The sequence below is a fragment of the Pyricularia oryzae genome, chromosome 1 (genome assembly GCF_000002495.2).
Source record: "Pyricularia oryzae 70-15 chromosome 1, whole genome shotgun sequence".
Lineage (NCBI taxonomy): Eukaryota > Fungi > Ascomycota > Sordariomycetes > Magnaporthales > Pyriculariaceae > Pyricularia > Pyricularia oryzae.
In genome coordinates, this window is record NC_017844.1 from 6,448,192 (window position 1) to 6,459,830 (window position 11,639).

Sequence of the window (11,639 nt, forward strand, 5' to 3'; positions counted from 1 at the left end):
CCATTCCATCGTGGTCATGTCCAGAATTTGTGTATTCCTGTCCCCAGGTCTGCAGTACTGATGCTCTTCGGGTATGCCGCCAAAGGCATCATCTGGGGCTGACCTCAACCAATGATAGCACACGTTGATCGGTTCTGCTAGTTTGCGCCCTCTTGTCCCATCGTAATGAAACCACCGGGAGCCGGGAATTATCAGCACGTCAATCGCAGCCGTACTCTGTGGTCTGCCGTCAAAGATAATAACCTCGTGGGCGCCCTTGCTATTCCGTAAGCGTCACGGAGATATGATGGCGAGGAAGCAATCGGCGATGGGCTTTACAAGTCATCACTTGTAGGTGTCGAGGTTGGATCAAGATTGGTTGGAAACGAACATTTTTGGTCGAATCCCGCATTTGTGAATCTCCAATACCGACACCGGATCGTGGGAATCCTGAATACCAAGGGTCAACGATCGATGAGACGAGTTTGACGTAAACATTTGTTGCTTGTAATTGGGGTTACTTCAAGCACGTCTGCGTGTGGAGGCAGAGAGCTTGGGCTGTCCGAGTGGAAAGCGCGACGGCAACTGAAGAAATCAAAAACAGCCCTAACCCCTCCCTGAAACCCCACCTCCAGGCGACAGGGGGCGGGCGACAATGGCGGGCAGCGCGTCTGACGAACAATGCCAGCACAAAATTCCCTCGACTAGACTAGTCTAGGGCTTCTTGGTTGATAGAAAGCCCGCGTTCAAAGTTCACCCTTACGAAATGGACAGCTGGCTAGACGCATTTCCACCAAGCCAAATTGCGCCTGCGCGCCTTGGATTCAGTAAACTACAGTTTTACTTTTAAATATATAAGCTCACATGAGGACCAGCCCCAATTTACTTGGCGTTTACTCCCAGCTTTCCATTCTCGTTCACTCAGACTTGGACACCACCAGACGTCTTGCAAGAAGTGCGTTCCATCAATTTTTGTCGATCCTGCATGCTTCCCATCCAAGGCACTTTTGAACCCCTCCCCTTGCTCGGTGACTCCTTCCGCAAGTCACGAGCCTGCTGTTTGAGCTCGTGTAGCTTGAGGCTAGGGCACGTTGTCGCTTGCTTATTGCCCTTGTCAAGCTGTTGTTTCGCTTCCCACGGTTCGACCAGGAAGAATCGTCGGAACAGCCCGAAGAGCTGGGATACGCTGGCCACGAAACTCAGGAGCCATATTACAGCGGTGTTTTTGAGCAGCTCCAAATCGGCGGCCGTCCGGGGCTGGTAGAGGAGGCTCGGGGCCGCTCTCGTCGCCGTGGGTGACTCGCTATCGACCAAAGTCGGGCTGCGACTGTCTGTGTCGTCGGCGATCGAACCGCCAGAGTCATCCCTTGCTTCTGTGTGCTCTGACCTCTCGGACAATGGGGGTTTTGGATTCAGGCTATCGTTCAGCTGTCGGCTGAGGACCTCGAGCGGAATGACATGGCCTCTCTCGTCTTGGTCTGCCCGAACAGTCTGTTTTCCTGGCAGCTGATCAAGGAGAGGGGGATAATCATCCCAAGAGGAAAACCGAGCTGGTCTTGGGCCAGGGACTTGGACCGGGACCTTTTCGCAATTCTTCATCTGCATGGCCATGTCAAGCCCGCGAGCCACTTCGTCCAGCCGTCGGCGGGGCACCAGCTTGCGCAGGTCCATATGAGTTAAGGTGGAGTGATCCTTCTTGCCCATGGCGGATGAAAAGCGAAATGCTCTGTGCAGCATTTGTTGGCCTTTGCTCTTGAGCTTCCCTTCTATCTCGACACGCATGTACACTGGCCGCCTGCTGTGCTCAAATGCGAACGCAGTGTGGTACTCTGGGCTGTGCGGCTGGTCGGGCTCGAATTTGTTCTCTGTCAGGTCCCAACGCAACGTCCGGAACCCTGGTTGGCCCTGGGGCCTGCAAACATTGCCCTGGAACCTCCAGCAGCCGACGCGTTCCTGAACGTAGTTGGATTTGTGGCCGACGCCGCCAAGCTCGGCCATTCCCATTACACCGAGAGTTGGCACGAACTCTCTGGTCTTGACCTCTTGACGCAGGGTCTTGTTGCCGGTAAGCAGTTTGGGCCCGTAGTGCTCCGATATCTGGACCGAGTGCTCCGAGTCGATGGGTATGTGTTCTGGGATGTGAACACGACATCCAGAGCTCTTTCCTTTCTTTTGTTTTCCGAGCGCATAGGTCAGGTGCTCATCCTCTCCCACGGTGATGTAAACAGTCGCGCTCTCGAGCCAAAAGCCGTCGGGCTGATGAAACATGATATCCATGTAGATAATGCCGGCCGGGCTGCTCTGGGTGCCAATGAGACCCCATTGGGACTGTCGCCAACGGTACTTGCATTCGATGTTGACCTTGCCGATGGTCTTCTCCCCAACACACAAGTGCTGGCCGACGGCATTCTCTTGGTCGAACCTCTCAAAGTCGTTGTGACCAAATCGCCGCACCCTGATTGCCGGTCCGCGAGACCCAAAGGCCTGTGATTGCGCCGTGGATTGTGCAAGTTGGCTGGTCATGGAAGATTGATAGGCGAGAAACAATAAGATAGAAAGGTAAGTGAGGCATGCGACGCGGAAGAAAGGAGTCGGGATGGATGTCCTGTTACTTTAGGACTCGAGCCATCATTTATTGGAGGGGCATCGACCTACCCTGGCCACTGTTACACAAACATGCAGCCAAGTTCGAGGGGCGCAGCGTCTCAGCCTGCAGTGGCCGGTAGACATGCACGTTGGTCGCTCACCATCACATCGTCAGGGTAAAGTGATTGGTGCATTATCATGCCTGCTTCCGATGCCTGCTGTCGACGATTACGAGACAGGGAATAAAGCAGCGGCACATGCACCTAGCCACAATGCGGACTGGAGGCCTCGACTTCTCTGCAGTCGTTCAAGTCCACCAGGCGTTGTCTATAGGTCTCTTGCTACTTTAGCCGTAGGTAGTCGGCCAACGACTCGGTTAATTTCGAAACCAACCATACATCAAATACACCAAGATGAGGAAGAAAGACTCAGTCCAGGAGCCAGAAAGGATCGGCAGACCACCAGATAACAGAAGAATCGATCGTTGGGTCATGGAACAGAATTACGATGGCAATGGAAATCTCACACATCGGCCTTTAGACACACAACTCCAAGGGCAGGATGGCTCGCCCAGTCAACGACCAAAAGATAGGGGATCCTCTCATTCAATGCAGCCGCTAGCAAGCGAAGGTCAAGCAGCTTCCGAAGACTCCAGCAATAACAGCGACAATCATTCAAAACCATTGTCTGCGGAGGGCGAAGGAGGCAACCGATCGCGCAGAATGCTTTTTTCCCGCCCAGAGATCTATGCGCAAGACAGTCCAGCCCTTCCTGCCATTCATGTCGACCCGCTGGATCCCGAAGATCAGATAATACACATGTCCTTGCCAGCCAGTGATGATCTCGAGCACGAGCTAGAGGAGTTTTCAAGGTTGCGGAGGCTGGGGCGCTTCAGCGACGCTTTCAGTCTGTTCGACAAACGGGCCAGTCACTTCTTGCACAACCGATACATCCGAGTCCAGTACGGCCAGTGTCTATTCGAAGCTGGAGAGCTGGGACGGCTGGCTGAGCTGGCCAAGGAATGGGAGCCGAAACGGTACTCTGCTTCAGTCGACGCTCTGGGTGCCCTCTGGATGTTCCTCGCTTGGGAGGCCGAGGCAGTAACGCTTCAACTGTGGGAAAGAAGGTCTTTTCTCGAGGCTGCCCTTTACATGATCCACGAAGCCTGGCCAAACCTCGACTCAACCGAAATGGCTCTTCTTGGATGCCTCTACCGTCAAGGAGTCATTTCACCAGCTGGTCCTTTTTTGTCCGATGACTGGATTGACCTTTGCGAGCATCTGGTAGAGGATAGCATGATCTGGGAGTTTCGCGACCTTGTACAGTGGCTGGTAGAGGTGCTCGATTGCGGTGAGCTCGTGGAGCAGGTGTGCCAGAGGTGGCTGGCTGACGGCGGTCGTCCCGAAAACCAAGACGACTCGACCCTGCTTGCCCTCTTGGACATTCTCGCAACGCTGAGCCTGACACGCATGAAGAAGAAGGAAGAAAAGACCAAGGCCGAGACATGCTTCCAGCTTGCCCACCAGTATGCCCTGGAGCTGATGGCGCGGGACGAGACGTATGCCAAGTCACAACCGAACCTGCGGTGGATCATGACGAATGTGATCAGAGAGGATCCCCAGGGTTTCCATTCCCGTGACAAAATCACCCTTGACCAAACCGGCGGTTCGGGGCTCTTCCGAAGCCCGCTGACATTTCCATCTTTCTTCCCCCCTATATTTGTGCCTACGGAGGACGAGACGGCCGAGTGGGCGCCCAGGTCCTATGGGGTTACAGGGGGCTCCAGTGAGACTGTTCAAATGGTTCTACGCGCTGCCGAAAATCTGGGTGACCAGCGATTCAAAGCTGGGTGTCTTGTGGAGCTGATGTATCGCGGCGCCGAGAGTCCAGGTGTGATGGCAAATGCACTTGTCGACCATTGGACCATGACAGGCAACAAAAAGGAGAAGAAAAAGATGCACTTGTTCAGATACATGCTGGCGAATACAGACTCGGCACACGAGCGGCTTAGACTCGATATTCTCGCCGATGGACCATTCCATGACTCTCCCGTCTTGCAATCGAAGCAGTACGGTATACTACAGGCCCTTTCGAGTAGCGAAAATGACAAGAGACGGTACGCCAAGCTCATCGAGGGCGAGTTGGAGAGCATCGATGCTTTGCGGGAGATGGCGGATAGCATGTCGAGGATATTGCGAGGTGGGCTTGCACGCCACGAAGGAGGGAACCGGCAGCAGCCCCACCCAGAGACAGACCATGAGGCGGGTCCTGAGGCCACTCCGATAACGCCCGACTATGGGCAGACACTGGAGACCATACAAGCACTGCGCAAGAAGCTCGCAGAAGAGGTCAATGACATGCGGCGTGTTCGGAGGAGTTTGGAGTTTGAGGTGAAGGAGAGTCAGATGGCGCGGGAAAACCTGCAGCTCGAGAAGGAAAGGTTGAAGCTTGTCCTTCGGCAATCCGAGGTGTCCAAGCCCGACGGCGGTGTCGACAACTGTACAGGCGCACGTATCAGAGGTGAAAAGGGTGACGGCAATATTAGTGCTCAAGGCGAGATGTTGGTGGCCGAGTCTGGGGAGTCACACACAGAAGCGCATGAGAAGCAAGACTCGCAAAAGCCTGAACCAAAAAAGGTTGAGCTGGAGTCTGTATCTGACCAGGAAGAAGGTGCGACGGGCTCTGGAGACGGCAATGTCAGCAGGCTCATGAAAGAGATTGAGAGTCTCCGCAAAGAAAAGGCTGCTCTGATGCAAGCATTGGAACAACAGGCTAACAATCTTGAGTTGACCCACGAGAGCTATTCGGCGGTCGAAGCCAAACTCGTTCAGTACAAAGAAGAGCGAGACGCAGCACTGGCTGCAATGAATGAGAAGGGTCGAAGGGGTCCATCAAGTTCCCTTGAAGAGTTTATGAAGCAAAACGAAAGGGCAAAGCAAGAGAATGCACGCCTTGGCCGACCATCTTTTCATCAACACAGCAGGCCCGCCGATCAAACCGCAAGTACTGCCGATACGTCGGCGAATGAGCGGCGTCGACAAGAAGCTCTGTATCCCAAGACGGAGATGCTGCATCAAAGGGCAGACCATGAATAGTCGCAAAAACAGAAACTTGGAGAATTGGTGCTACCAGAAATATGTCGAGAAGGGCGGCCAGGGGGATGGTTATTGTTCTTGTTTCTCTCTCTCCCTCTCTCTAAACACCTACTCAAAATGCACAAAGGATCCCAAACACAAGAAAGAAATCACAGAATATCCCATTGGGGAACGATGCGACCATGATTTGGCAATGACCAAGAGCTGCCCCAATCCAAAACAATCTTCCACCCGGCTTGGCTCCACCCGCTCCTCTATACCCTGCCAGGGTTAAGCTTTGCAGCCCTCCAGGTCGGCCACAATTCTGGCGCAAAGCTCCCGCTCGCCGGCCTTGGCTATTTCGTCATCGCCGCCGTCGACCATGAGACAGTTGAGCACAACGTCGGCGTAGGTGTCGCCGCACGCCCATCGCAACTTGTCGAGGTATTTACGGCAGATCAGCCGTCTCTGCTCATAAACGTCCTGGTCGTCTCTAGATGTCGTGTAGCAGTCCTCCAGCGTCTCCCACAGCCCGACCTCGAGCAGCAGGATGCCCAGCGAGTACACGTCGTACGCGTGGCGGTAGAGGCGCGTTGGGTCGGCGTGCTTGGCAGGATGTTGATAATAATCGAGCGTGAAACCACTGACGTTGACTTTTCTTTGCTTTTTCTTTCTTTGCTCACCGGGCATGGGGATCGGTTGACTGCTGGGCGCTCTTTTATATTCCCACACTCTGACAGTCGCCGACTTTTCACGCCGAACATCCTCCTGTGAAGATGCCGATTCGGCTGTGGGTGATGGATTGCGATTGACTCTTCTGGGAACATCGTCTGGTCGTGAGAAGATGTAACCCATCAGGCTTGGATTCGAGACATCAATCTTGATCCTGAGCTCGTACCGATCCTTTTGAAGCTCGGTGACGTGTTCGGGGAAGAAGATGACCGACTGGGCACGAATGTTCTTGTGCAACCACCCACTGGAATGAAGCAGGCAAACTGCACGCACGAGCTTCCTGGCTAGTTCAAAACGAGCACCAAGCGACGATGAGACCTCGTTCCCCTGCCTCCTGTGCATGAGGGACTTGAGCGTGACGGGCGCGCGAAGCTTCAGGTTGTCGGCTGGCCGTTCACGAGTCTGGACGCCTATGCTGCCGGGGAGTTTGTACAAGATGCTGTAATGACCCTTTTTGTCGCCCTGCGTGTGATCGACGATGCCGGCAATGTCCAGGCCATAGACGCTGTCCATCTTGTTGGAGCCGTAAAAGGTATTGAAGAAGTTTGTAATGAGAAGACGAAGGTTTGGATCCGTTGGCCTGATGAGTTCAATGGGCTCGTCGTCCTCGGTCTCATCACTGTCGCTGTCCGTCCGACTGTTGCTGGAGTCCGAGGTTGGATACCTTTTCTTGGACTTTTTGCGAAGGCGGTCTCGATGAAGCTTCAAGCGCTTCTTTTGCTCAGGCGTAAGGTCTAGCGGTGGCCCGCGGTAGTCTCGCATCTCGACGTAAACGACTTGGTCTTGGAACAGGGCAAGGCCCTTCCCGAGATGCTTCAATTGGCCGCCTTGCTCCTCGCCAATGCTGGTGGTGGGAACCAGGTCGCCGTCTGTAGCCCCCTGCTCCAACCCGTCTCTGCTTTGATTCACCGAGGCTTTTAGAGTCGCCGTCGCGGCCAGCAGCGTGTAACCATCCCGCACCGACGATCCTTCGTCGGCGTTGGCGTGCTCCAGCGCAAGTCTCGAGGTCCACCGGAGCCCGGCGGGAGACTCCTGGGTAGCCAAGCAATCCAGGGTGAGGTAGAGGTTCATGGACTCGAACGCGGTGTCCGGGCACAGACGATACAAGGATTCGCTGTGCGATCGCAGGTCGGCGATGAGGTTCTTGAAGCCGTCCCTGTCCTTCAGGGCCCATTTGAACTTGTTCAACAGCGAGAGCCGGTTTCTGGCCTCGCTGACCACGGGCTTGAAATCCTCGAGCTTGGTGTCCTGGATGAACAACTGGAGCATTTGGCTCGTCAAGGTCCACGACGACTGCGATGCGTCCTGCGTCACCTGCTGGGCGGGCTGGAGCTCGATGCCGTAGCGCTTGACGAGCTTGTTCCGGTCGGACAGCGTATCGACGATGGCGGCGAGGGTCTTGAATACGCCTTCGGCCTTGAACCAGTTGTTGGAGAGGTACTGCCGAAGCTTGGTCTGCGTCTGTCTGGTGCCGTGGCCTGACGGTTTGGCCTCGCTGGGACCGGTCTGCTCGTTTTGGATCTCCCAATGGAAGCCCCATGCTTTGAGTATTGATTGCTGAATCTCCAGCTCGCGCAGGTGCGTCGAAGAGGATGCGTCTGCATTTTGTACCGCGGTGAAGAAGCTATAGCAGTCGCGACATGTCGTGTACAGGGACACGATGCCAATAGCAAGGCCAGCGACCTCCATATTGTTTTTTTTCGCTAAATGTCTTTCCTTGGTCAGATGGAAAAGAATCAAGAGACTCCCATCAAGCCAAGGCTGAAGAGCATGAATTCTCCAACACAACTTCTCTCGGCGACTCGAGCCCCTCATGTTATATATACAGTACAAAATACAACCCAAGCTAATCAATTCTGCTCAAGGAATCAGCCCCAGATGCACCAGAGCTTTTGGCCGATGCACTAACGTTGCGTACCCCCTGTTCGGCACCACCCCTGTTCGGCACCCAAAAATAACAACACTTTTATTTTTATCCTCCAACTTCTATTATAAATATCTCGATGAATCTGTCACTTTTGGATTTACTTTTTTCTGATTTTAATTCTCCATTTTCCAATGAAGCAATATACTGAAAAACAGCTTATATCTGCAATTAACGACGTCAATAATGGCAATCCAATTGCAAAAACCTCCCGAAAATGGGGAATACCTAGGTCTACACTTCAAAGTCGACTTAAAGGTTCTCAACCTTATAAAAAAGCACAAAGCCTTTTCAAAGGCTTTCCACGGAACAGGAAAAGCATTTGGCTGATTGGGTACTTACCCAAACAGCTTTAGGGCTTCCGCCAACGCATCAAGAATTACGCTTTTTTGCCGAACGAATTCTTCAAGCCGCCGGAGAGACAAAAGGCCTTGGAAAACGTTGGATAACTCGTTTTTTGGCTCGTTATCCAATCCTTAAAACCCAAAGGCCCCGTCGAATAGATAACGCCCGGGTTAATGGCGCTACTACGGAGGTAATTAAATCTTGGTGGCTTTATATTACGAACCCGGTTATTAACGCTATTAAACCGGAAAACCGTTGGAATATGGACGAAACCGGTATAATGGAAGGCAAAGGATCTAATGGCCTAGTATTAGGGCTTAACGGGATCCGGCCGTTGCAACGAAAAGAGCCCGGAACGCGTGGTTGGACGACTATAATCGAATGTATATCGGCTACGGGCGTTGCCCTCCCTCCCCTCGTTATATTTAAGGGAAAAAACGTACAACAACAATGGTTTCCCACGGATTTAAGCCCTTTCGATAATTGGCAATTTCATGCAACCGAAAACGGGTGGACAAATAACCAAACGGCTATCGAATGGTTAAAAAAGGTGTTTATTCCGTATACCCAACCTTTAACCCCTGAAAAGCGGTTATTAGTTTTGGATGGCCATGGATCACATATAACGGACGAATTTATGCTTCTTTGCTTGCAAAATAATATTCAACTCCTATATTTACCCCCTCATTCGTCACACGTTCTTCAACCATTGGATCTATCGGTTTTTGGGCCGTTAAAAGAAGCTTATCGACGTCAACTTGGATTTGTTAGCCAATTTTGCTGTTCAACAGTTATTGGAAAACGAAATTTCCTACTTTGTTATCGAAAAGCCAGATTAAAAGCATTTATAGCAAAAACCATTCAATCTGGTTGGCGTACAACGGGGTTATGGCCGGTAAACTTGGTTAAACCACTTTTAAGCCCTTTTTTGTTAGAAAATAGCAACGCCAACGTTATAAAAGATAAAAACAACGGTTTGCAAAGGGATAAAACACCGGAAAGCCCAGCCCAAAAAATTAACGACCCGTCTTTACTTATTTGGAAAACCCCTAAAACGACCCGAGATATCCGACTTCAACTGCAAAAACTTTCCCAATCCAACAAAACCAACGCTACTTCACGTCTTTTATTTGCAAAAGTCCAAAAAAGCTTCGAAGCCAAAGATACCCTTTTGGCTAGCGCCCAGCAAAAAATCAGCTTATTGGAAGCACAACTGGAGGCAATACGGCCGGTTAAAAGGAGGAGGGTGGTTCCGGATCCAAACGAGCTTTTGGTTAACAAACAGAACATTATTGGATTGCAGGAAAATGATATAGAAAATTTGGAACCTTTAGCTGATGAAGAAGAGGTTAATGAACCGGAGAAGCGTGAAAACGATTGTATTTTTGTCCGTTGATAATTTTATATTTAAATCAGTTTATAAAAGTAGGCATTTCGTTGTTAGATTTTCAGGGTGCCGAACAGGGGGGGGTGCCGAACAGGGGGTACGCAACGTTAGCGACAAAAGCAGGAAAACTAGATGCTGCATGTGCACGCTGCAAGTATACGTTGCAAGTACACGCCTGCGCTGCGCCTCGCCCCGTGAGTGCAGCTCGCCCTATCATGTTCTTGCACTTGTCTCGCCCGCAACACCCTCTCGAGGTCATGGAGGAGAGGCTGGGTTTTTGAAATAAAATCGCCAAAAAGGGTCTGGAAGCCAGGCGGTGCAAAACCAAGGCTAATACAGCCCTTTTTTTGCTCGTGGTAGGGCTACACCGCTCTTGCTCCCTCTTGTGGCCTTATTTGCACTTGCGGCGCAGTTTTAATCTCAGGGCTGTTCAAACGGGCAATTGCTTGGCAAAACGGATTCTTCGGCAGCGCCCTTGTTACAGACCAACAAACTGACAAAGTAACGTGGTTGATCCTTGGTTGTGTTTAGCCCGGCTATGCAATTTCGAAGGGGAACAAAGAATAAAGACAATAAACTCAATTTATGTCTATCTCATATCAACGAGCTGCTTGCAAAGCTAGCTACCAAAACATGTTTCTGTTCTCCGTCGTCCTCACATCGTATTTTATAGTATCCTTTCCTGGTTCTTTTGGCCAACTTGGCCCCATTAGAGACTTATTCTCGTACCGAGTAATAAGGCAGATTTGCTCAGCACAGCTGGCACGAATTCAAAGAAAAAAGATGGCTTGGGGGATCTGGTCACCTAACCAAGCCAAAAGTTGCCAATCCCCGCCAGAATGGCATCTCTCTTCGCTGATAAAATTTCAAAAAAAAAAAAACATGATATCAAGGCTCAGGTCTATCATAATGAGCCTTTAAACACCCTTTCCGCTCTCTACTGTGGGAGGTTTTGTTGAACCCTCGCCACGTCCCGCGTAGCCCTGCCCTCTTTAAGACAACAACTCTCAACCCAGCTGCGGCGAGCCCGTCGCCGAGTGGAGCGTCTCCGTCTGGAACCTCTGAACAATCCCAAACAGGACAGGAAAACCCACTCCGGCCGACGTTTTCAAACAAGCGCTCCAGCAGGACTGGACGCCCTCTGCGCACGCAACGCAGCAAAGACCTTGAACGGGCGAACAAAGACATCCTTCCGCCGGACCCGGGAAGGCGTCGCGTCCCGCTTCAGGGGAGCAGCAGCAGCGCGCGATGCGGGCAGGCAGAAGCGCGACCAGACGAGCTGCGGGAGGGTGGGCGGCCAAGTGCTGCTGCTGCCGGTGGCGGTTCTCTGGGCGAGGGCCTTGGATTCCTGTCGCGGGGCCGTGGAGCTGGTGACGTCGACGAGTCTGCACCGCTGGTGGAAGGCCTCGGCCTGCGTCTCTGTCAGGTCGGCAAAGTAGGCCGACATGCTGTGGAGGGTCGGGAGTCCGGCTCCGAGGTAGAAGCGGATGGCGCGGTTTTCGGGCAGGTGATCCCGCGTCGAGGAGTGGAAGATGTCGAGGGCGAAATGGCACAAGTGGTGCACGTGGTTGTGGAGTTGGGAAGCGTTTCCGCCAAAGATTCGGTAGGGCAT

The 11,639-nt window shown here is 52.4% G+C and overlaps 4 protein-coding genes across 4 annotated transcripts; 1 reads left to right on the forward strand and 3 right to left on the reverse strand.

Moving 5' to 3' along the window:
• Positions 1 to 766: 766 nt before the first annotated feature.
• Positions 767 to 2,549, reverse strand: MGG_05767 (uncharacterized protein). The gene has a single exon (XM_003710645.1). It carries the CDS (start codon positions 2,500 to 2,502, stop codon positions 901 to 903), a length of 1,602 nt encoding a protein of 533 aa, XP_003710693.1. The 5' UTR covers positions 2,503 to 2,549; the 3' UTR covers positions 767 to 900.
• A 429-nt stretch (positions 2,550 to 2,978) lies between these two features.
• Positions 2,979 to 5,660, forward strand: MGG_05768 (uncharacterized protein; the record flags this gene model as incomplete). Its single annotated transcript, XM_003710646.1, has 1 exon — positions 2,979 to 5,660. One exon carries the CDS (start codon positions 2,979 to 2,981, stop codon positions 5,658 to 5,660), a length of 2,682 nt encoding a protein of 893 aa, XP_003710694.1.
• Positions 5,661 to 5,930: 270 nt separating this feature from the next.
• Positions 5,931 to 8,060, reverse strand: MGG_05769 (uncharacterized protein; the record flags this gene model as incomplete). Its single annotated transcript, XM_003710647.1, has 1 exon — positions 5,931 to 8,060. One exon carries the CDS (start codon positions 8,058 to 8,060, stop codon positions 5,931 to 5,933), a length of 2,130 nt encoding a protein of 709 aa, XP_003710695.1.
• A 3,075-nt stretch (positions 8,061 to 11,135) lies between these two features.
• Positions 11,136 to 11,639, reverse strand: MGG_11092 (uncharacterized protein; the record flags this gene model as incomplete). The annotated part of the gene is made up of 1 exon (XM_003710648.1): positions 11,136 to 11,639. The coding sequence occupies one exon, from the start codon at positions 11,637 to 11,639 to the stop codon at positions 11,136 to 11,138; it is 504 nt and encodes a 167-aa protein (XP_003710696.1).